General features: G+C 38.6%; 2 protein-coding genes across 6 annotated transcripts; both read right to left on the reverse strand.

Moving 5' to 3' along the window:
- Positions 1 to 1,003: 1,003 nt before the first annotated feature.
- Positions 1,004 to 10,503, reverse strand: LOC113163937 (pyruvate dehydrogenase E1 component subunit alpha, mitochondrial-like). Of its 4 annotated transcripts, XM_026363004.1 has the most exons (13): positions 10,349 to 10,503; positions 8,923 to 8,943; positions 8,160 to 8,252; positions 6,995 to 7,060; positions 6,739 to 6,912; positions 6,446 to 6,572; positions 6,264 to 6,355; positions 6,077 to 6,169; positions 5,553 to 5,708; positions 5,111 to 5,182; positions 4,119 to 4,186; positions 3,855 to 3,963; positions 1,004 to 2,766 (listed from the first exon to the last, which is right to left on the reverse strand). In XM_026363004.1, exons 1-13 carry the CDS (start codon positions 10,406 to 10,408, stop codon positions 2,602 to 2,604), a joined length of 1,296 nt encoding a protein of 431 aa, XP_026218789.1. In that variant the 5' UTR covers positions 10,409 to 10,503; the 3' UTR covers positions 1,004 to 2,601. The 4 variants fall into 4 exon arrangements, with proteins under 4 accessions (XP_026218789.1, XP_026218790.1, XP_026218791.1 ...); XM_026363005.1 differs by lacking the exon at positions 8,923 to 8,943; XM_026363006.1 differs by lacking the exon at positions 8,160 to 8,252.
- A 153-nt stretch (positions 10,504 to 10,656) lies between these two features.
- On the reverse strand, positions 10,657 to 19,237 carry acot9.1 (acyl-CoA thioesterase 9, tandem duplicate 1). 2 transcript variants are annotated; one of them, XM_026364013.1, is made up of 16 exons: positions 19,069 to 19,237; positions 17,892 to 17,986; positions 17,266 to 17,292; positions 16,727 to 16,772; positions 16,220 to 16,390; positions 16,102 to 16,139; positions 15,930 to 16,013; positions 15,340 to 15,443; positions 14,449 to 14,522; positions 12,921 to 12,988; positions 12,709 to 12,820; positions 12,465 to 12,555; positions 11,937 to 12,022; positions 11,757 to 11,844; positions 11,346 to 11,496; positions 10,657 to 11,218 (listed from the first exon to the last, which is right to left on the reverse strand). In XM_026364013.1, exons 1-16 carry the CDS (start codon positions 19,080 to 19,082, stop codon positions 11,163 to 11,165), a joined length of 1,305 nt encoding a protein of 434 aa, XP_026219798.1. In that variant the 5' UTR covers positions 19,083 to 19,237; the 3' UTR covers positions 10,657 to 11,162. The 2 variants fall into 2 exon arrangements, with proteins under 2 accessions (XP_026219798.1, XP_026219799.1); XM_026364014.1 differs by lacking the exon at positions 17,266 to 17,292.
- Between the last annotated feature and the right edge of the window lie 255 nt (positions 19,238 to 19,492).

Genomic DNA, 19,492 nt, shown 5'->3' on the forward strand with positions numbered 1-19,492 from the left:
GAAGTGCTGTATTTTAATGTTGTTGGTTAATAAAGATGTAGAATTTGGCACAAATTGAAAGTAAAAAGATGCAAAAAAGATGCAAAACAGCTATGGAATCAAACTGTCCTTAAACACATCAACCACAAACATATGCAAAACAACTACACAAATGTATAAAATGACTACAGAGACAAAGAAATCTATTCACTATTTAATTTTCAACGATTCAGAGAAGACAGATTTTACTGTTATATTTCAGTATTGCAGTTTGTTGACACAAATACAGATGACTGTGTACTGAACATACACAATTTCCTCCCTAAGGAACAACTAAGGTTTCTGTGTTTTGCTCAAGGATGTGAGAAACCAGGGATCAAACCACGGACTCTAAAACTAATGGAACTCACTGCACCACCTGTGGTTAGAGCTGTAATGTTTTATCGAGTAAACAATTAGTTCACTGACCAAAACTGTTTTGACAATGGATAAATAATTTCAGTTATTTCAAAATAAACCTCCAAATATTGTCATATATGAAAAGCATCCAGCCATTCTTGAAATGTAATATTGTGTCATTTTTTCAGACATCATCTGTAGAAAGTAAAAGTGTAGTCTGTAGTGCTCAGAATTAATATGTGCTTACAGGCTTTTTCCATCATACTGTTTAATGCATAGGAATATTTAGGTTCTGTGGCCGCAGATAAATAAAATTAACCTGGTAGTGACACCTAGTGGCAGTCCAAGGAACAACCAAGCACAAGAAGCTAATTTTCTGCTGCAGTTAATTTTAATATTAAATTCAGGTTGCATGTTAAATAATTGCTTTTATTGCCTTTATTCTGCAGGTGATAAGCCATAATACAGACTACCAGTTGACCTAACCACATTAGATATCTGAAATTTTGATTTTGCATAATTACATAGTTTCCTTTAATAAACAACTCAATTATTTCGGTTATATAAACATGTTAATTTTACTTTTAAGAAACCAACTGCTGATGAAACAACAGAAACATCTCTCTCCACTTTCTTTAGGAATTTATTTTCTAGGCAAACAGTCTCTGTTCAACATACACACACACACTCAAATAAAGCTTTATATCTGCATAAGTTCATGGTCAATAACAAAAACTATGTTGTGAAGAACAAGAAAGAGTGTTACATAAAATGAGGAACAGGAAATCTACTTGGTTTTGCTTGGTTCCCACCTCAGTTCAGTGTAAAACATATTGGTCACTAGCCTTAGAGACAACTCTCCAAACCAGTCTTACAAAATGTGTCTCATGAAGACTGTAAAACCTAAAATGTATTGTAGTGCAATCAATCTACCAGTAGATAAGAATAGTTCCCAACATCTTATGGGCTAGTTAGAATCCGATTTTAAACATTTCTCTCTCTTTGGTGAGTCAAGCAGCAAGAGATCACGTGTGAAGCAATAAAACTTTCAGCTCAAGTTTAAAATATTTACTTTAGGCATGTGATTCAAGGTTAAACAGTGCCTCTGAACTGCTTCATCACATGGTAGATTCTCTCTACAAACTCATGGCCCTTCTTGTGCATTTCACACTAAACATATCAAATCTTTTCCAGCCTGCTCTTTAAAACCCACAAAGCAAAAAGGTCCAAAAATAAGTCAAAAGACTCAAACAGTGACATTACAATTGCAAGAAGTCTTATACATTTATGTTAATACAATACTGAATAAACATGGAAAAGAACAATACTAATAGGAGGAGAAAAAAAAAGCTGGCAGAGAAACAGAAAACCCTAAGTTTTGTGCGTATATCATGCAGCGCTGCAGCATTTAAAACCTGTAAATTACACACTGCACTTGGTAGAATGGCTCTTTCTGTTCTCAGTTTCAAACATCTCTAGTGTGATGATTGTACAAATAAAAAGACACAATAAATCTTAAATACTATAAAACTATAAATACCACAGGTTTCAGGTCAAAGCCGATTCCCATTAAGGTGCAGAATACTGCTGAGATCTAACGTGGAGGAAGTGCTAAATATTTTGGGGTTTTTCCCCTTAGACGGGTGTTGGTGCAGTGAGGGGGCCTCATTTAACACTGGGAAGACTTTGAGGAAGATGAGCATACATGTAACATCAAAAATCTAAATCGTCATGTAAAGCTGGTAATCAAAGTTTGAGGATTTAGAGCCACTTATGATAAAATAAAGAAAGATTTGGCGCAATTTCTTGGTCAGAAATCCAATTTAAGCTAATCTATGGCACCGAGTCCTTCAACAAAAGCTCAGATCTAGAAAGTTTTATCCACATGTTGAAATTAGTCTGAATTTTATGCCTAAATTTCAATCAAAATGTTCCTAAACAAGTATCCAGATGATTGTGGGCAAGGTGGCATCAAGTGAGTCAGAAGTCAAATTATTATTCTATTTAAAGAGGGACTTTTGAGCACCAGCTAATGACTGAAGATTTCTGAAGGGTAGCTCTGGAGTTAGCGTGCCATACACTGCCCACTTATAAACCTTCATTCTAGCTCCTCAGGTTAAACCCTCAACCTTTCTGATTTCCAGGTTTTCATGATTATATCTCAACGTGGTCTCAGAGTTTTGGACCCGGCTATATATTGACATGTTCTTTGAGGTGTGGGTTCTAGCTGAGGGACTTGAGCTTGGACCAGGGATGCGTCCCACGGACCTCCAGTGGTGGGTTGTTGTAGAAGATGTGGTTGCACAGCTCCTCCAGCGGCGGCTCTGGATCTGACGTGGCATACTGAGCCGCATCCTCCACTTCTTTTCTGATCGCAACATCAATTTCCTGTTGGAGCAGAGAAAAAGCTGTGTTAAATCATCACCACACGTGGGGGGACATTTTTCAATTAATTAAATCCTTATGTAAACAATTACATTATTTTTTCCCCCCACTACACTGCGGAAAATGGCTGGATTATGTTCAGAGGGCATTTTTTTCCTGAGTAAGTAATGTGAACAATAGTTAATAGTGTGTCTCCTGATCTGGTGTTATTTCCATTAACCATCAGTGAAACCAAAAGTATAACAGAGGAATACTGCTGTCTTATAATAACAACAGGTCTTAAATATGACAACATTTCTGCTGTTGTGAGCTTTTAATTTTCCCCACATAGCTATTTAAATATTCATTCAAAGGCAAAGCAAGAAGCTATATGAAGGCAGTGTATAGAAACGTGTAGGTGTCGTGTGCTTCAGTATTTCTATTTAGGTCAGATTTAAGTTTCTTCTAAGAGAATCTCCTCCACTAACACGACTCATTGCCAACATCCTCCACAAAAGACTTTCTGATCAGGCTTTCAAACCAGATACCGTAAAGCACATTCAGTAGTTTCACAAATAAATTCAAACAGATTTTCCAGGTCACTTATAATTCCAGCCAAGTTAATTTAATGCTTTCATGTTGTAACATCACATAAAGCAGATCAATAACTAAAGACAAAAATATAAATAAATAGTGTGCACAAAAACTCAACATCCTCATAATATAAAACTTACAAAATGTTTTCTTCATGGTCTAATACAGCCCTACTAATTTTCCATTAGCTAAGCATTTCTGGTTCAAAGCTGAACAAAGGGTCTGTCCCCATAAGATAGGCTGTTTCGGGAAACTGACAGTGCCCACGTGCTTTCTGAAACCACAAGTCTGTGATGAAGATTTATCAGGTTGCATTTCTATGTAATTAAATAAGATGAAATATGTAGTATTACAGTTAGAATCAGATAACGGAGAACTATTAAACATTAGCAAAATGAGTACTGATGAAGCTAAATCACAGTACACCATCTGGTTTAAATGAAAAACACAAAGTCTATCTTATAATTTAAATCACTTGGCACCATTACCTGGGCAGTAAAGTTTTTGTGTGTACTCACTTTTAGCTCCTCTGCTGATGCCATGTTGTTGCTGAGCAAGCGGTCCTTCAACATGGAGATGGGATCATTCTTGCTGCGGACCTCCTGGATCTCCTCTCGAGTACGGTAGCTGCATCAAAAGCAGGAGAAAAAGCCAGATACATAGATAGGACAGGCCTTAGATAATGACCAGATAGTAACTTACTTACTAAACATTTATTTACACAGCACCTTCCAAAGACTCTCAATTAAAAGACAGCAACAATAAATAAAACCTAAACTCACCTGACTCCTGGGTCACTCATGCTGTGTCCATGATAACGGTAGGTCTGCAGCTCCATTATGATGGGACCCTGAAACACACAAGTGATTTCTCAAAGTTTGTACAGACTGATTTGAAGCCCTCCAAACATCACCGTTATCTGTGTACAGTGAAATGTCAGCATCATCAAGAGAAGCTGAAGAAAAGCTTTTGATACTCAGACTACAACATGTAGATGAATGAACAGTAAATTTAAAACACTTAATTAAATCACACTGTACTCATGTAACCTCGCCAAATGTTTTGTGGTGGTGTGTTGCCATAACAGTGACTTTGTGCACAACATCCTGTGTTTTGGGTAAAATGTGGATGTGATATTGGTAAATTGTGACATATGTGAAACTGAAGGAGATGGAGTGAAAAGATTGGCAGATTCAGGATGTAACTGAGGAGATTCATAAGGAAAACATAAATTAAAGGATCATTTCAGATGCAGATTGGAGATGGAGTTGTGAAGTGTATTTTGGTAAGAATATCGTCTCGAGACAAGTTGACCTGTGTTGACCCTAAATAACCCTGTTACAATCATTTCTCCAGTAAGCTGAGCGGGATAAGGGATGAAAGAAACCGGATTTCCTCCAGGAGGTCTCTTCTTGACAATGCCAATCTGCCATGTATATGAGTAACCAGGTTTCTAACTGGTATATCACAAGTGAGCATGAGCAGGTTAAAAGGCTTCACACAGAAATCAGTTGAATGGAATGACCGGACAAAAAAAAGATTATATAAAAGTGAAGTCTCCAAAACAAGTTCAAAGTCTGAAGACTAAATAAGTAAGGTCACCATTCAGCATCTTTTGTCACTGTACAGTTTCAATCTCTAAGCCATGTTTCCAAAACATGTCTGAACAGAGGAGACATCCGATTCCTGATCTGCTGCATGTATACATGGATTAACAGAAACTAGGTTACAAGAGTGTAAATCAACACACAAACTCCCAGCAAATCCAGCTCACCTTGCCAGACCTGCAGTGATCTGCAGCAAACTTGGTAGCCTCTCTGACACACAGGACGTCCATCCCATCCACCTACAAAAGGAAAAAAAAAAAAAGTAGTAACAGTCAAAGCAAATGAAGACTTTTAAACTTTGTAACTAAAGAGCAACCTCTCAGAACCAGCTGCTAGGGCTGCACAGTAACTGATCGAAGGCTTTTCACTCTACTTGGTCTTTATTTTCATCCGAGATGTATGTGTGCAGTATCATACATGAGCATCAGACAGCTGTATGCATGCTCACACCTGCAACTGCCAGGATGGACTGTCAGCCTCCTCCTGCTATAGTCTAGGTCCATACAGGCCAGCTGCAGCATATGGTCACTGAAGACACACTACAGCTACAGCCCAAGACCCCAAATGTTCAAACATGTCCAACTTCACAAACAGAAAGTTGTGTCTCACTCTGAGTCCTGGAATGAAGTCGCCTCTCTTGTAGTAGTCCGTGCTGGCTGAAGCTCTTTCCACGGATGTTCCCATGCCGTACTTGTTGTTCTCACAGATGAAGATGCACGGCAGCTTCCACAGAGCGGCCATGTTAAACGACTCAAACAGCTGGCCCTGATTGGATCGGAGAGGACAAAAATAAAACTTAGTGCGACATACATTCATACACCAGGGTAAGATAGACTTGTCGGTCACATTTGACAATACTTCTGCTCACTCTAAGTGTGAACATATGTTACGAGCTGTATGCGGCATAAAATTAAAGCTGAAAATCTGAACTTTGGTCTCAGAGCCATCTTTTAATCTTAAACTCAAGTGTCTTCAGTGATGTATATGAAAGCAAGAGGACTTCGACACTGGCTATAGTTAGAGGTTATTCCTCATTCCAAAAAGTACAATAAACAACTAAAATTGTTCAACAGTTGGAGATATAAACCCATTGTTGTGGTCAGTAAGGAAAAGCAAAACTTTCTGCATCTGACCTGATTGGCTGCTCCATCACCATAGAGTGTGACGCACAGTTGATTGTTGCCTTGGTACTGACAGGCCAGAGCGATTCCAGCTCCCAAAGGAACCTGGAAAAATTCTCAGCTTAGTTACTTAGAAAACCAGGAGAAAATCGGCAGGTAATTATTTTGTTAGCCAGACATTATTTCTGTGTGTGTTTACCTGTGCTCCCACGATGCCGTTGCCACCATAGAAAGCTGGAGCATACATGTGCATTGAACCTCCCTTCCCTTTGGCCACGCCACCTTTACGACCTGAGGAAGAAAGGAAAGTGAAGGGGTGAAACTCAGGACAACTTCAGGAATGTGAGGAGACAAAAACTCAGATTCTGAAACCTCTCTCACCTGTGAGCTCAGCCAGGATCTCTTTGATGGCCACACCGCGGGTGTATGTGTATCCATGGGCACGATAGGCGGTAATGAGATGATCAGAGCGGTTAATGGCTGCCTCAATGCCTGCAGCACATGCTTCCTGTTACAGAAGACAAACAGGTTTTTGTTTTGTTTTTTTATTTTACACATGTATTGTTACTTTAACTGAAAAATAATTTCAACCATGGAACTTCATAGTCATGTTGTAAATGCTGTAGCAATTAGTAGGATGTTACTAACAGGATCAAAACCTAATGCGTTTGTACCTGTCCATCATAAAGGTGACAGAAGCCTCTGATGATCTTCTGTTTGTAGAGCTGATCAGCTTTGAGCTCCATTCGCCTCACAGTCTGCATAGTGCGGTAATACTGCAGGCCCTGCTCTCGAGTCATCTCGGCCTTCAGCGGAGGACCCTCCTCCAGACGGTGCAGGTCACATTTCTATTTGTAGAAACAGAGTCATGTTAGAAAACACCTTACTGACTTAGACTTCCGGTGTCTTTTCCCTTTCGTTTCAACGCACCTTGATCTCAAATGTTGCCTGAGGGGTGAAATCAGCAAAGGAGCGGGAGACCACAACCCTGGCACCCTGAACAATGAGAGGACACAGAAGACATCAATTTAAAAACTGTCCTGTGGTTCACAATCACTGCAGAATCATGAGCACAGCTTAAGGCACACAAAACATCTACACAGTGTGGGGTCTGCCCTCCTCCTCTTTACAGCAAGTAGCGGGTTTGTGGGTGTAGATGGGTCAGGGATCGGATTTGGGACGGGTGGTTCACTTACACACCTACAAACACCTAAGATATGAGGTAAATCTGGTTTACTAACCAGTGGGTTCCTGGTAAATACTTAGTAAGTCTTTGGTTTAGTAACAACTTTGGGAGCCAACATCTCCATGTTTTCTCATTGTTGTGCAATAAATTCTTAACTGAAGTCACTGAATCTTCTTGGATTAATAAACATGATGTGTAATTATCTGCCTGTATCATGAGATATTTGAGCAAACTGCAGCAGAGGTTGAAAAGAAACAGCTTATTAACAGACAAAAATATATATGCACTCAGACAATCTTTGTTTAAAATATTATTTTTGCACTCGTCTCTCGTGTAAACTAATCTAATAATAAAAAAGAATTATTTATGTCATTTCTAAGCAAAGGGAAAAAAGTCCAGTAGTTTGTGAAGCTAAAATGTAAATATGGATGTTTTCTTAATCTCATATGGCATCAAACTAAATATGTTTGAGTTTTAGTCATGTGAAATTGTCCCTCTTGCCTGTGGAAAAGGGGGATTTTAATACATTTTAATATGAGCCAAATGTAGTAGTAGAGTAGTAATGCTGTTTTAAAAAGGTTTCACAATGTTTCTTAAAAACAAAAGCCCAAATGAACACTGAAACATTAATCCTGTTCAAACTGGGCTTTAAGAGATCCACTAAATGTGTATGCAATGAAGGAAATCCACTGCAGGCCATATAAACAGTTTACCTGAAGACAATAGAAGACTTCAGTCTTACAAATTAGTCACATTAAATGAATTTATTTCACGGGCATGAGTTTCCCAGCTTTGTTAGTGACCAGGCAGACAAGACACGGAGGATGCTACACGTGATCTTACTGGCCTTTCTGGTAGCGAGTCGGTCTGGGCACTAATTAACTGTACAGCAGATGCTCTAGTACTGACTGGTGGTGGTTTAGGAGGTTGCCGTTGGGTCTGTGCCAAGGCGGGCGCCACTGGTGAGGTTAAATTGACGTACTCTGACAGGTCATTCAGCAACTGGGGAACACAGGAGCCAACCAATCAGACCAATGCAGAGCAGAGCCAGAGGAGCTTCTAAACAGTGTACAGGATGATGAGACATCTACAGGTGAAATGAAGAATAGACACAGACAAGATGACAGGTTCACTAAATAAAAACTAAAAAAAAAACTAACTAAAATAAGGAGAAAAACACATGGAGTCTGGCACCAGCCCAACAGTGTCTATACTTAACTGGCTATTTCAGCACCAACACAACATTTTAAGACTTTTAGCCAACTTTTTTGCAATTATTAGATTAGAGCTTGACACTAGTTTGTTTTTTTTTGTTTTTTTTTTAAATAAAAATAACCAATGGCTTCTAGCCTTAGTCATGTTGATGTAAATTCACTAACCATTCATTTTGCAATCGTACCTAATGACTGAATGTTGTGCCAATGTGAAATATCACTAGAACAGTTTAATAAGAATAGAGTTTAACTGTGCTACACAGTAGTAATTGATTCTAATAATGAACTCATTGTATAAACAAAACAACAAAACTGATGTTTAGAATAGGTGGCGTTTAAATAACAAAAATATATAAAATGTCCAACTAATACAATATGATGAGCTCCTTAGGAAACATCATTGCAGAGCGAAGAACCAAGCCTAGAGACAAACATCAGCAGAGCAACAAGCTGCTTACCTCTGACACTGTTTGGGCTCCCTAGGGTTCAGACGAGGGTGAGGGAGGTGAGGAGAGGAGGGAGAGAAGCAAGAAATAAATCGGGGATTGTTTGAGCAAGCGAGAGTGAATAAACACGAAGTGGAAGCAACAGGGAAAGAGGAAAAGCAAGGTCCCCCCCAACACAAAGCCATTAAACAACAGTATTTCTACAGCCAAACGGAGTCAGTAATGTTTACTAGACAGTGATGTGTTTGTATAACCAAACATGACAAGCTCTCATGATATAAAAAGTGCAAAAGCAAAGTTGCACTTTTATTGTAATCTGGAACTTAGTGGGTGGAAAAACTTTCCAGTCTGTTTGCATATAGTATAGACATATCAAAAAGTTTATTAGGACTGTAGAAACCCTGCTGTCATTAGCAAACCACAGACAGAACATGCTGCTGCAAGAGTTATACCCTTTGCAGAGAGCGCGGATGCACTGATGTGTTTTCAGCTTTAAACATCTGAAATAAGGTTTTAAAGTAGTTTGGCAATTTAAAGTGTTGTAACAAGTAGAAACCAAATTTAGCCTCGTTACAAACCACACAAACCTACTGTACAGTAAGTGTACTTCTATTTCAGGGTGTATTGATTAATAATAATCACCTCAGTGCATCCCTATCAGTTAAAGCTGTTGTTCTGCTCAAGGAAGGCAAATCACCACAAACAAAAAACTAACAAACAAACAACAAACAAGACAGACTGGACACAGAACAATAAATGGCTGCAGCCTGTGTCCCTCGTGTATCGGCCAACAAATCGCCCTTAGGTAAAATGAACTAACTGATCATATTAGACAAACCAACTTGTTAGTTTAAATAGACTTAGCATAGCTTTAAATGTATTATCAGAATCGATAGAAGCTCTTCTAACTGTCTGGATGACAACATATCTCGTCCGTTGCTGCGATTAAAAAACAAAAAACAAACTTATTAACGAGTTTACAAAAGTGGTCGACTGGTCGCCATCTTTGTTTTGATTTAAAAAATCGTCTTTTTAATCAGTGGATACTGTACATTTGTTGTCAATGTAATCTATGAATAGACTCAGAACAGCTGTAAGGTTTTAAAACAACCTTTATGAATTTCAAATACAGACTTAATAAATCGCTGTTAGCATGAATGTATGCTAATAGGCTACATGATATGCAGAAACTAAGGCGCACTGTACTGAAAGCATTTATCCATGCACATTATGTATAGTAATATTCAGTCAACACTGTGCAAGCGAAAGTATTATAAATCTGAACTCATCATGCAAATCAACAGCACAGCTAGCTGGTAATGTTAGCCGCTCACAAGGTCAGCACCAAGCCAAACGTTTCCATGCTAGCCAGCAGATAGCATTAACCAGTTCACCTCAGAAACCGCCTCCAGCTCAACATTAACCCCACACCACTCACCGCATTCCTTCCAGTGATCCTACAAAGGGCGTTAGAGATAATAGTTAACATGGTTTTCATGTTACTGAACGATTAGCTGACAGTGAAGGGATTAACAGCGGTTGTTAAAACGCCGCTAGCTGCTAAATCCTTTTAGTGTCCGTCGGAAAAAGGAACCCGGCGAAAACACGCTGTTCCGACGAGTTGTTCCCAAGAGCTTTTATAGTTATCCGGCGTTCCCCACCGCCTTTACAACTGAATTTATTACAAAAGTAAAAAGATAATAAAAGATATGCAAAGCAAGTAAAATGTAATCAAGGCAAAGTGGATCAAAAGTGTAAAACATATTTTTTATTTATTTCATTTGAGTAAATATACAACTTATGGCCAAAAACAGAACTCAGTACTTCCTATTGCAGGCGTCTGACATACAAATAAAAAAAGGAACAGTAAAAGAGTTTGTGCGTGCATGCAACAATGGAATAAAAAATATATAACATACTGTAATTTAAAGCCATGCATACAGTGAATCAGCAATCAATATACTGTAGGAGCTTAGAACAAGGCCAGAAAACATTTGCCTAATTTTCTTTAGTGAAATATGACTGGTTGTAAAATAAACCACTTAGTGTTTCTCACTCTGTTTACAACTGTGAAACAAGGAGTGACTATCATAGAAAGAAAGAAACAAAACAGTCACTATGTGGATTGTATAACATAATTAAGCAGTGATATAAAAGAATACGTACACTTCATCCTTCTCAACACATACACACACAAAGTCCAATATTGTTGATGAGATGCTGACAGGCTTTTGCAGACGGGATTAGATCTTTCATTGCCCTACAGTTTGGTTGAAGTGTCTCTTTCCATCAAGATACAACATTGACTCTGTTGGACACACAAAACACAAGCATCAGTAATTTTGGAAGGTAAGGTAATACAATATTTTTGTATTTTTATTTGTCAGCTGCGTATGTTGCAGTGAGATTGTGTGTGCCTGTGTGCGTTGGCTCACCTCCATACGTCTTTGGTATAATATTTGGGACATCGCGATCCGAAACAAAGGTGTAGTGGAAAACATTGGTGGTGTTGTGTTGCTGGGTCAGGGGATCAAACACCTCGCTGTGAACTCTCACCTGAATGTACTTTCCCTGTGTGAAACACACCTGAAACCCACAAAGACAGACACAAGCTGATACTAAAACTGAAAAAACTGTCACTTATACAGACTTAAGCTTTCACTATTCCTCAAGCTATTTATTCTGACATGTTTGCATACATTTTTAGAATAAAATAAAGCGCGCACACCTCAACAACAATACTTTCAGAAAGACATTGAACAACACAATTCTCCTACAGTTCATCAGAATGAAAAGTGACACAACCATCACATCATGGGGTTTTGTTTAAATAGAGCTATACTAACCTGTGATGAGAGCAGCAGCAATGAGCCGATCTCCACGGGTTTCTGGAAGAGAATATCATCAACAGCCACCAGGCTCGGTCGGCATCCTCTGCAGTACATCGAAGGAAAAACAACGGTTTAGCTAAAAATTTTGCAGCCCACAAAGATTCACATATTCACATTTCGTTAAATATCTCTTACCCGTAGGAGCAGGCATTGGCCCAGCCCAGCTCGTAGGCTTTCCTCATCAGAAAACCTCCAAATATCCTGTTGAAGATGTTTCTCTCCTGGCCAATACAAACACAAACAAAACCGATTGAAGCTGAAGGTATTCCTCTGCCCAGTTTTAAAAACATATAGATCAAATAAATGAATTATAGTTGTAAGTAAAATAATTAGGTTCACTGATTGTAGTTGGTAGTATGGTTTGAAAAATTTGTCAGAAACACACAATAAAAACTGAATATGCCCATTGCAACTTCTCACAGATCAAGGTAACATTTTTAAATCTTTGTCCAACCAACAACTGAAAACCCAAAGATCACCAATTTACAATCATGAAATCCAGAAAAAGGAACAAATCCTTACATTGTAGAGGCTGGGGCAGCATTTCACAACACGAAAGTTTAGTCAAAGCAAAAGTAAGCAGTGTAGCCATTGGTGTAATTAAAGAAAATCACGTGCAGAAATATCAAGCTTCAAACGACCACCCTCTGTTCCTCTTCTCACCTGAGGGTGGCAGATCTCCAGTCCTTTCAGTTTGGCATGTTCCATCCACACTGAGTTTGGTGGCAGAACTCTACTGTGGAAGCTGACCGTCCTGGAGGAGAAGACACACAGAAAGACGTGGTAAAATGTATATAGAACTAATTCAGCGTGCAATAAAAATCATTGGTGGTAAATGATTGGTTTTGCATCTTAAAACACTACTTTAGATTTTGCTCCTGCAGTTGGATGCAGGTTATAGTCATACTTTGTATCCAGGGTGTTAAGGAACAGACTGTGAACTATCTTTCTCTCTTCATCTGTGGGTGCAACCTTCAGGAGTGACGCTGTGCTCAGATCCACACGGCGGGACTTGTTGGCTGAAAACACAATACAAGGAAAACAGGGTGAAAACATTGGCATGGAAAGTGTAATGTTTATCTTATCTTAACTGAAAGTTACTGTGTCACAATCTCATACCTTCTCCTTCCTGAAAGATCTTTTCTTCTTCTGGTCCATCTGGCGTCAATGGATTTACAAATGCTGCTCTGAAATAAAGACGAAAACCTCAGCAGAAGATAAAGTCATGAAAAAAAAAAAGAGTATAGACCTTGTGCATTCAGCACAGTGCTACTGAATCTCAATACCAGTGATGATTGTCCCTTCTTAAATCACTTTCACTTACCTCCCATTGAGCTTATTTGAAGATTTCTTTAATTACAAAATCAAATTAAAGAGTGAAAACAAAAAAACAACATAGAACTGAATGAAGACACAATTCACAGGAAGACAAAAACGATCACAGGAAGGCTACAGATACAGATACGGTGCAAACTCAGCCAACCTGTCTGGGAGCTCTGACTGTGGATGCTCTGTCTCCTCTTTTTTTCTGTCTGGACTTAGGAACCGCCAGACGCCGATGAGATTAACAGGTCAACAGGTCTAGATGTAGCTCAGGACCAACCCTATCTTGGCTTTAAAAGTAATAAATAAAATTCAAAAATCAATTCTGAAGCTAACGTGCAACCTGTGATGTGTTCTTGTTTTTGGCAGCTGTTAAAATCTGCATAGTATGAAAGAAATAGGACTTTATACCTTGGTTTTTTGTGAGCAGGGAGACTCAGAAGTCCCCTTTTTCTGGTTTTAATTATTAAAAAAAATAGCATGAATATTGGCGAGTTCAACTTTTATGATACATTGCCCATCCAAAAAAAAAAAGTCCTGGATCTAACTGAGCTAATAAGTAAGAGCCTCCCATTGGAAAATTACTGTATGGATGATTTTATTTCCAATGCCAACAAGTTATTTAACCCTAACTGATGCAGTAGCTTCTCATTTCTTAAACAACCATCCTGTGGTCGTGGAAAAGATGTTAATCTGTTTCAGAGGGGTCAAATTTTTTACATGAATCAAGCAAAGAAAACATCTAATGAGATTGATGAAACTACTGAAACTGGGTTAAGAACTGTCCAATGGAAGAAGGTCATGTGGTCTGATGAGTCCAGATTTACCCTGTTCCAGAGTGATGGGCACATCAGGGTAAGAAGAGAGGCGGGTGAAGTGATGCACCCATCATGCCTAGTGGCTACCGTACAAGTCTGTGGGGGCAGTGCTATGATCTGGGGTTGCTGCAGTTCGTCAGGTCTAAGTTCAGCAACGTTATGTGTCCAAAGAATGAGCCACCACAGAGTCCAGACCTTAACTACATTGAGAATCTTTGGAATGTGCTGGAGAAGACTTTGTGCAGCGGTCCGACTCTCCCATCATCAATACAAAATCTTGAAAAATTTATGCAGCTCTGGATGGGAATAAATGTTGTGACAAACGATGCCACTGCAAATGTGTGCCACAATCAAAACTAAAGGTGGTCCAACAAAATATTACAATGTGTGTTTTTTTTTTTTTTTTGGGCAGGCAGTGTATTTTCATGTGTATAATAATATGTAATTTCTGTGAATGTTTCTTTTGTGGATAGTCTAGACTGTGGACACTGTTGTAAGTGCCCTACCTCTTGTTCTCTGGGTCCCGGGCCACCATGACAAAAGTGGCATCTAGAACTGGAGCGTAAGTGCCATCATGGTACTGAAATAAAAGAAATAAAAAGAAGGAAAACTTATCAGGATTATTTATACAGTTGGTTGCCATAAGGCACAGTGCCAGGTTATGGCTCAGGTGACTCTAAACCATCTCTTAGCTATGTTGCCTTGATACACTGTTCCTCTCCTCTTGTCTATCCATTCAAATGGATAAACGCTGTAATGTGCCTCGAGATAACTTCTGTTGTGATTTGGCACTATACAAATAATAAAACTGAATAAAAAATTGAACAATTCCTTTGTACATCTGTAGCTGTGCAAATAGCAAAAAAAGAACTGCAGAGACAGGTTTAGTTTAGCCTATAGAAACATTTGTTGTACTGTAACACAATTCAACAGCAGAACAAACTGAAGCCTCCAAAACAATACAGGGCCAATAAAAAGTATCTGAACCTTTTGGAATTTCATGGTTTTCGGCATTAAGTTGTCATAAAATGTGATCTGATCTATATCTGTATATAATTAACTATAAAAAACATAAAACACCTAACACCTAAGTAAGTAGTATAGTATAATAGCTTTCTTGAGGCCATTATTCCAAGGGTTCACATTACAAGGTTACAAGGTTTTTTATAGTTGTTCTTAATGAAGACATGAAAGATAAGATAAGATTTTTTTGTGCTATTATTTTAGGCACATTATATTTGTTAATACTTTTGAGTTAGATGAAGATCATATATAGCTTTATGACAAATTAATGCAGGAAACCACCAATAGGTGTAATAGTGTAATAATAAGTGTAATAATAAAAGTTCACATACATCAGGCTCCTACAGTTGAACTGTGTGTGAGTGTGTCTCTACCTGTGACATGTGCATCTTGGCTTCAATAGAGGTCTTTCCCACCCATGTCACATGACCAGTGAACTTGATGTCGCAGTCAGGATAGATAATGTGCTTTCTCATGTCTGAAACAACATCAATCGAAGACATACATTCAGATTTCAGGGCCAAATTAACAACTTGATCATTATATATCAGTTGTGGTCACCAGCTGCGCTTTTGAGTTAAACCTCCTTAAAATGATTAAAGAAATCATTCTGAAACTTAGTGTTTGGATGGAAAAGACAGCATTAGATCATAAGCATATGACATCAGGCTCCTTCAAGAACATCTACATACAAAGGTAACATAGGAGAAATCAATGTACCAAGGTGCAAATGTGTGCATCGGTCCAACACAGCTCCTTATTTATTACTATTAACAACAAAATATTTCACAATAACAAACCACACAAACAAACTGTGTCTGCCTTAGTGGTTAGCATTAGAGCTCAAGGTTTGGGAACAGATAAATCTTAACCTGAACAGTTTTTCTACCTACTCCCAAGTCCCTGCTTTAACCTATCCAATCCAGAAGTAGGTGCAATTGTGCACTAGGTTTAAGAGACTTACCGATCTTGTCCACTAGGGCGGTGACTATTGACAGCGGAGACCTCTTCAGTGCCGGATTATAGGTGTGAGAGTAAGAGATGAGGACTAAGAGAAATGGGAAAGAACAGGTTCTTGTGTTTGACTGGAAGCCTGGCATCCTGAGTGAAGATAATGAAAGTCTTTAGTATGATACCTGCTAAACTATCCAAGTCCTCCAGGATTCTACCAAACCTGAAAAGAGACAGACGATGGGTTATACACAGGTGTAAGTTTAGATTTTTGTTTTCTATCTCAACTGTATGTGTTTACACCTGACAGTGTTGTGGAAGTTTAAGTATTTCTCTCTGAGCTTTGGCTCCGAGCCCAGTGGCAGGTAGACCTCCACATAGCTGTCCTTCATCCTCTTGGCTGGAAGGTCGTTCTGAGACTTTGCCAACATGGTCAACAGTGACACTCGCTCTGCCATGGCTTGCTGGTGGTCACTGCAGATGAGATTACAGAACATATTACATCAGATGGCAGAAGTGCACAAACTCAACACTAGTAGTACAAGTACTCAACTAATAATCAGATTTTTTGTTTACAATGTATTCATTTTATGATGTAAATATCTATATTGAAAACACACACAGAGACAAATACATTGAATACATAAAAATATATGGATTCACTTTTGTGCAATATATCATAAAATGTACACAAAGTAGCTCAAGCTACTAGACATTAACAAAATCTTACACTGCCGAGTGACCTCGGGGAACTGCTAAAACACAAAGTTTTGTTTAAAGGTGATGTTTCTGACACAAATTATTTAGTACCTCCAGTTAGTGGAAGCCCCCACGATTTCTCGGAGCCGGTTTCGCACTGAAAATCAGAAGAAGCAGTTAGTATCTGTTTATATGTGTAAACCAAAAACTTGAGGCTGCATGTTTCATACCATCGCTGTATCGCCATTTTGCAATAAAGTCTTTTAATATCTTTTTAATATGTAAAACATTCTGCAAGAGTATAAAGCAACAGATAAAAGACAACAACTGGCTGCAATAAAATACTGAAGCTCAGCGAAGAAAAAGAGGTTGAAATGCCAAGAACTTAATGCCAAAGTGCTTCACTGAGGGTTTAGTGCTGCTGCAGGGCAAGAGAAGAAATCCAGCTACATGGAGAATAAAATCCAGATCTACCAAGAGGCAGAAGAGGTGCAGGGTAAAAGCTGCTGTAAATGACCAAAATGTGCTGCAGATAAAAAAGAGTAGATGGTCAGTCAGTGTGGAAACATGCAAGAAGAATTAATATGGGAGCAAATGAGAAAGCAGTTTATGCAAACATTCAAGTTTTGTCGTGTTTTACCAACACACACCATTTGAAATGTGTAAAGGTGGAGTTCCTGTGGAGAAACAAAAATTATTAAAAAGGTTTGGAGTGAATGGTCGTAGAAGGAGTCTAGAGTAGGAAGAAGGAGATTAGGAAAACAACAATTTGGGATTGATTCACAAATACATTAAATAAATAAGCATATTTTAAAAAGCGAAATGGCTGCAAACTGATTTGATTGAAGATACTTGTGATTCGAGCGAATCAGTATCCACAACACCACAAATCTCCTTACATTTGATTTCTGACCAAGATGCAGTGCAGAGGGCCTGACATTTTAAAACTTGTGTCTCTAAATCCTTTAACTTTTTTCCTCAAAATATTTGTCAACAAAATACATTTTCTGAAGAACATGAAGCCATTGTCATCTCTCTAGAGGATCTGCTTCAAACTAGTTATTGTTTTTATTGATTTTCTTAGTCAAGGTACAGGTATTTCTTGGTTGGTCATTTCAAAAGTCAGGAAAAACTGTTAACCACTGCAGAACAGCAAACTGTTATGTGGTATCTGCAATCAGAGAACTGAGTTGTCTGAGTTCAGTGTTTGTTAATAACAGATCTGCAATTAAACCACATCGGTCAAGCCAAACAGAAGGCATGGTTGTCATCGTACCCTCAGCCATGTCCATCGTCTTCCCCTGCTTTAACACTGCCCCTGTGTAGAGCGACCTGGTCGACAAGGACGCTGCCGATCGCAGCAGCAGGAACCTGCACAAGGACAGAAACAAACTCTGAGAGGATGGTCAGATCAAAGGTCCAGTTACATCCACATGCATCCACCTCTTCGAATTATAACCATCCAGAGAAATCAGGACAGCTGAGACTTGGATGAGAAAACATCTCATCCAAATAGTTTAATTCCTACAATCTGTATTTAACATTTGAGTCATGGGTAGAATTTAATTAATAAACTCATAATAACTTATAATATCAGTAATAAAGTGAATTCCCAGAGCTAATCTTCCAATCACATTGTTAGATCACAAAATATGTGTTTTTTTCTAAGTATTGCAAAGAAGTAGTCAGTTATTATTATTGTATATTCTATTCAGTACGTTTTGACAAGTATTTTAATGTCAATACTTACTGGACTACAGGACTTTCCTTTCTATATAGTGGTAGTGTTACATTTACCAGCTTGTCTCTTGACAGCTGATTTTGTTTCATGCACACTCCCTTCACCTCTGAAGGTTTATTAAGAGTTTACAGTAAAAATACATTTAATTAGTCAACACTAAATATTTTCACTTAATTTCACTGTTGTTCTCCAACACTTTCTTATTTCAATTTCTGAAGTGAAATAAATGTTCTCTCTGTCGGACTGATGCCCAGAGAAATCAGTGACTACTTGACATTTTTGTTGTTGTTGTTGTACTTAGCTTTTAGAACATGTACTTAGTACTTCAACTTGAGTAAATGATATAAAGCGGTACTTCTACTTGTGGTGGATTATTTGTAGGCCAGTACTTTCACTTTAAGTTGAGCCATGTGTTTGTACATCTTCCACCTTAGGTTTTAAGTATTCGAGTACTTTTTCTTGTAGTGGTTTGAACATGACACACCCTCTACAAATACAGTGAATCCACGCCCTGTAACTATTCCCTGATGGGGTTTCTTTCTTTATTTATCAGTACAAACGCACTGATCACCTCTACAAACAAAATACCGGGTCACACATGCTTCATAAGGCTGTTTAGCATTACTGTCATTATTTAGGCGTCTTGAAAACATGCTAACGGTTTTTTCTTAGCATAAACGGTAGTTTGAACCACATGTTTAACGACACTGACCTCGGTGATATCATTGTAGAGTTCCAGGTGACAGATTTAAATTTCTATGAATGATAAATAAAACAGGTGAGCTGGTTAAAGCAGAAGAGAAACGACAGGTTTCCTATTAAGGGCACACGGACCCAGGCTGTCAGCCAGCCACGACCGGAGGTTGGTTTCCGTGTTGGTTGTCAGGCCCCTCCCACCGGACGATGACGCACGACGCTACGTTCAGGGGTGTCTTTGTCTCCCTGAGTTCAGGCTGTCAGGAGCTTCTCCTTAATTGGACCCTCGGGTTATTAAAATCTGATGGTGCGAACAGTGTGGGGCTGTGGATGAGTGGCTTTGTTAATTACACGTTGAGAAATATTTTGTGATGTTTCTAAACACTTACAGCTGTATTCCCAGTGTAAATATTTTACCAGGACTTACCAGGATTGTTTTT

This window comes from Anabas testudineus, chromosome 2 (genome assembly GCF_900324465.2).
Source record: "Anabas testudineus chromosome 2, fAnaTes1.2, whole genome shotgun sequence".
NCBI lineage: Eukaryota > Metazoa > Chordata > Actinopteri > Anabantiformes > Anabantidae > Anabas > Anabas testudineus.

Excerpts from the sequence above, each read along its gene's own strand:
- LOC113163937 (XM_026363004.1), bottom strand. The coding sequence starts at position 10,408 with ATGAAAACCATGTTAACTATTATCTCTAACGCCCTTTGTAGGATCACT. Across the intron at positions 8,944-10,348 it reads GGATCACTGGAAGGAATGCG|GGAGCCCAAACAGTGTCAGA; the intron begins GTGAGTGGTGTG and ends TCTGAACCCTAG. Across the intron at positions 6,356-6,445 it reads GATCCTGGCTGAGCTCACAG|GTCGTAAAGGTGGCGTGGCC; the intron begins GTGAGAGAGGTT and ends TTTCTTCCTCAG.
- acot9.1 (XM_026364013.1), bottom strand. Across the intron at positions 16,391-16,726 it reads GGGGCTTCCACTAACTGGAG|TGACCACCAGCAAGCCATGG; the intron begins GTACTAAATAAT and ends TCTCATCTGCAG. Across the intron at positions 12,556-12,708 it reads CTTAACACCCTGGATACAAA|GACGGTCAGCTTCCACAGTA; the intron begins GTATGACTATAA and ends CTTCTCCTCCAG.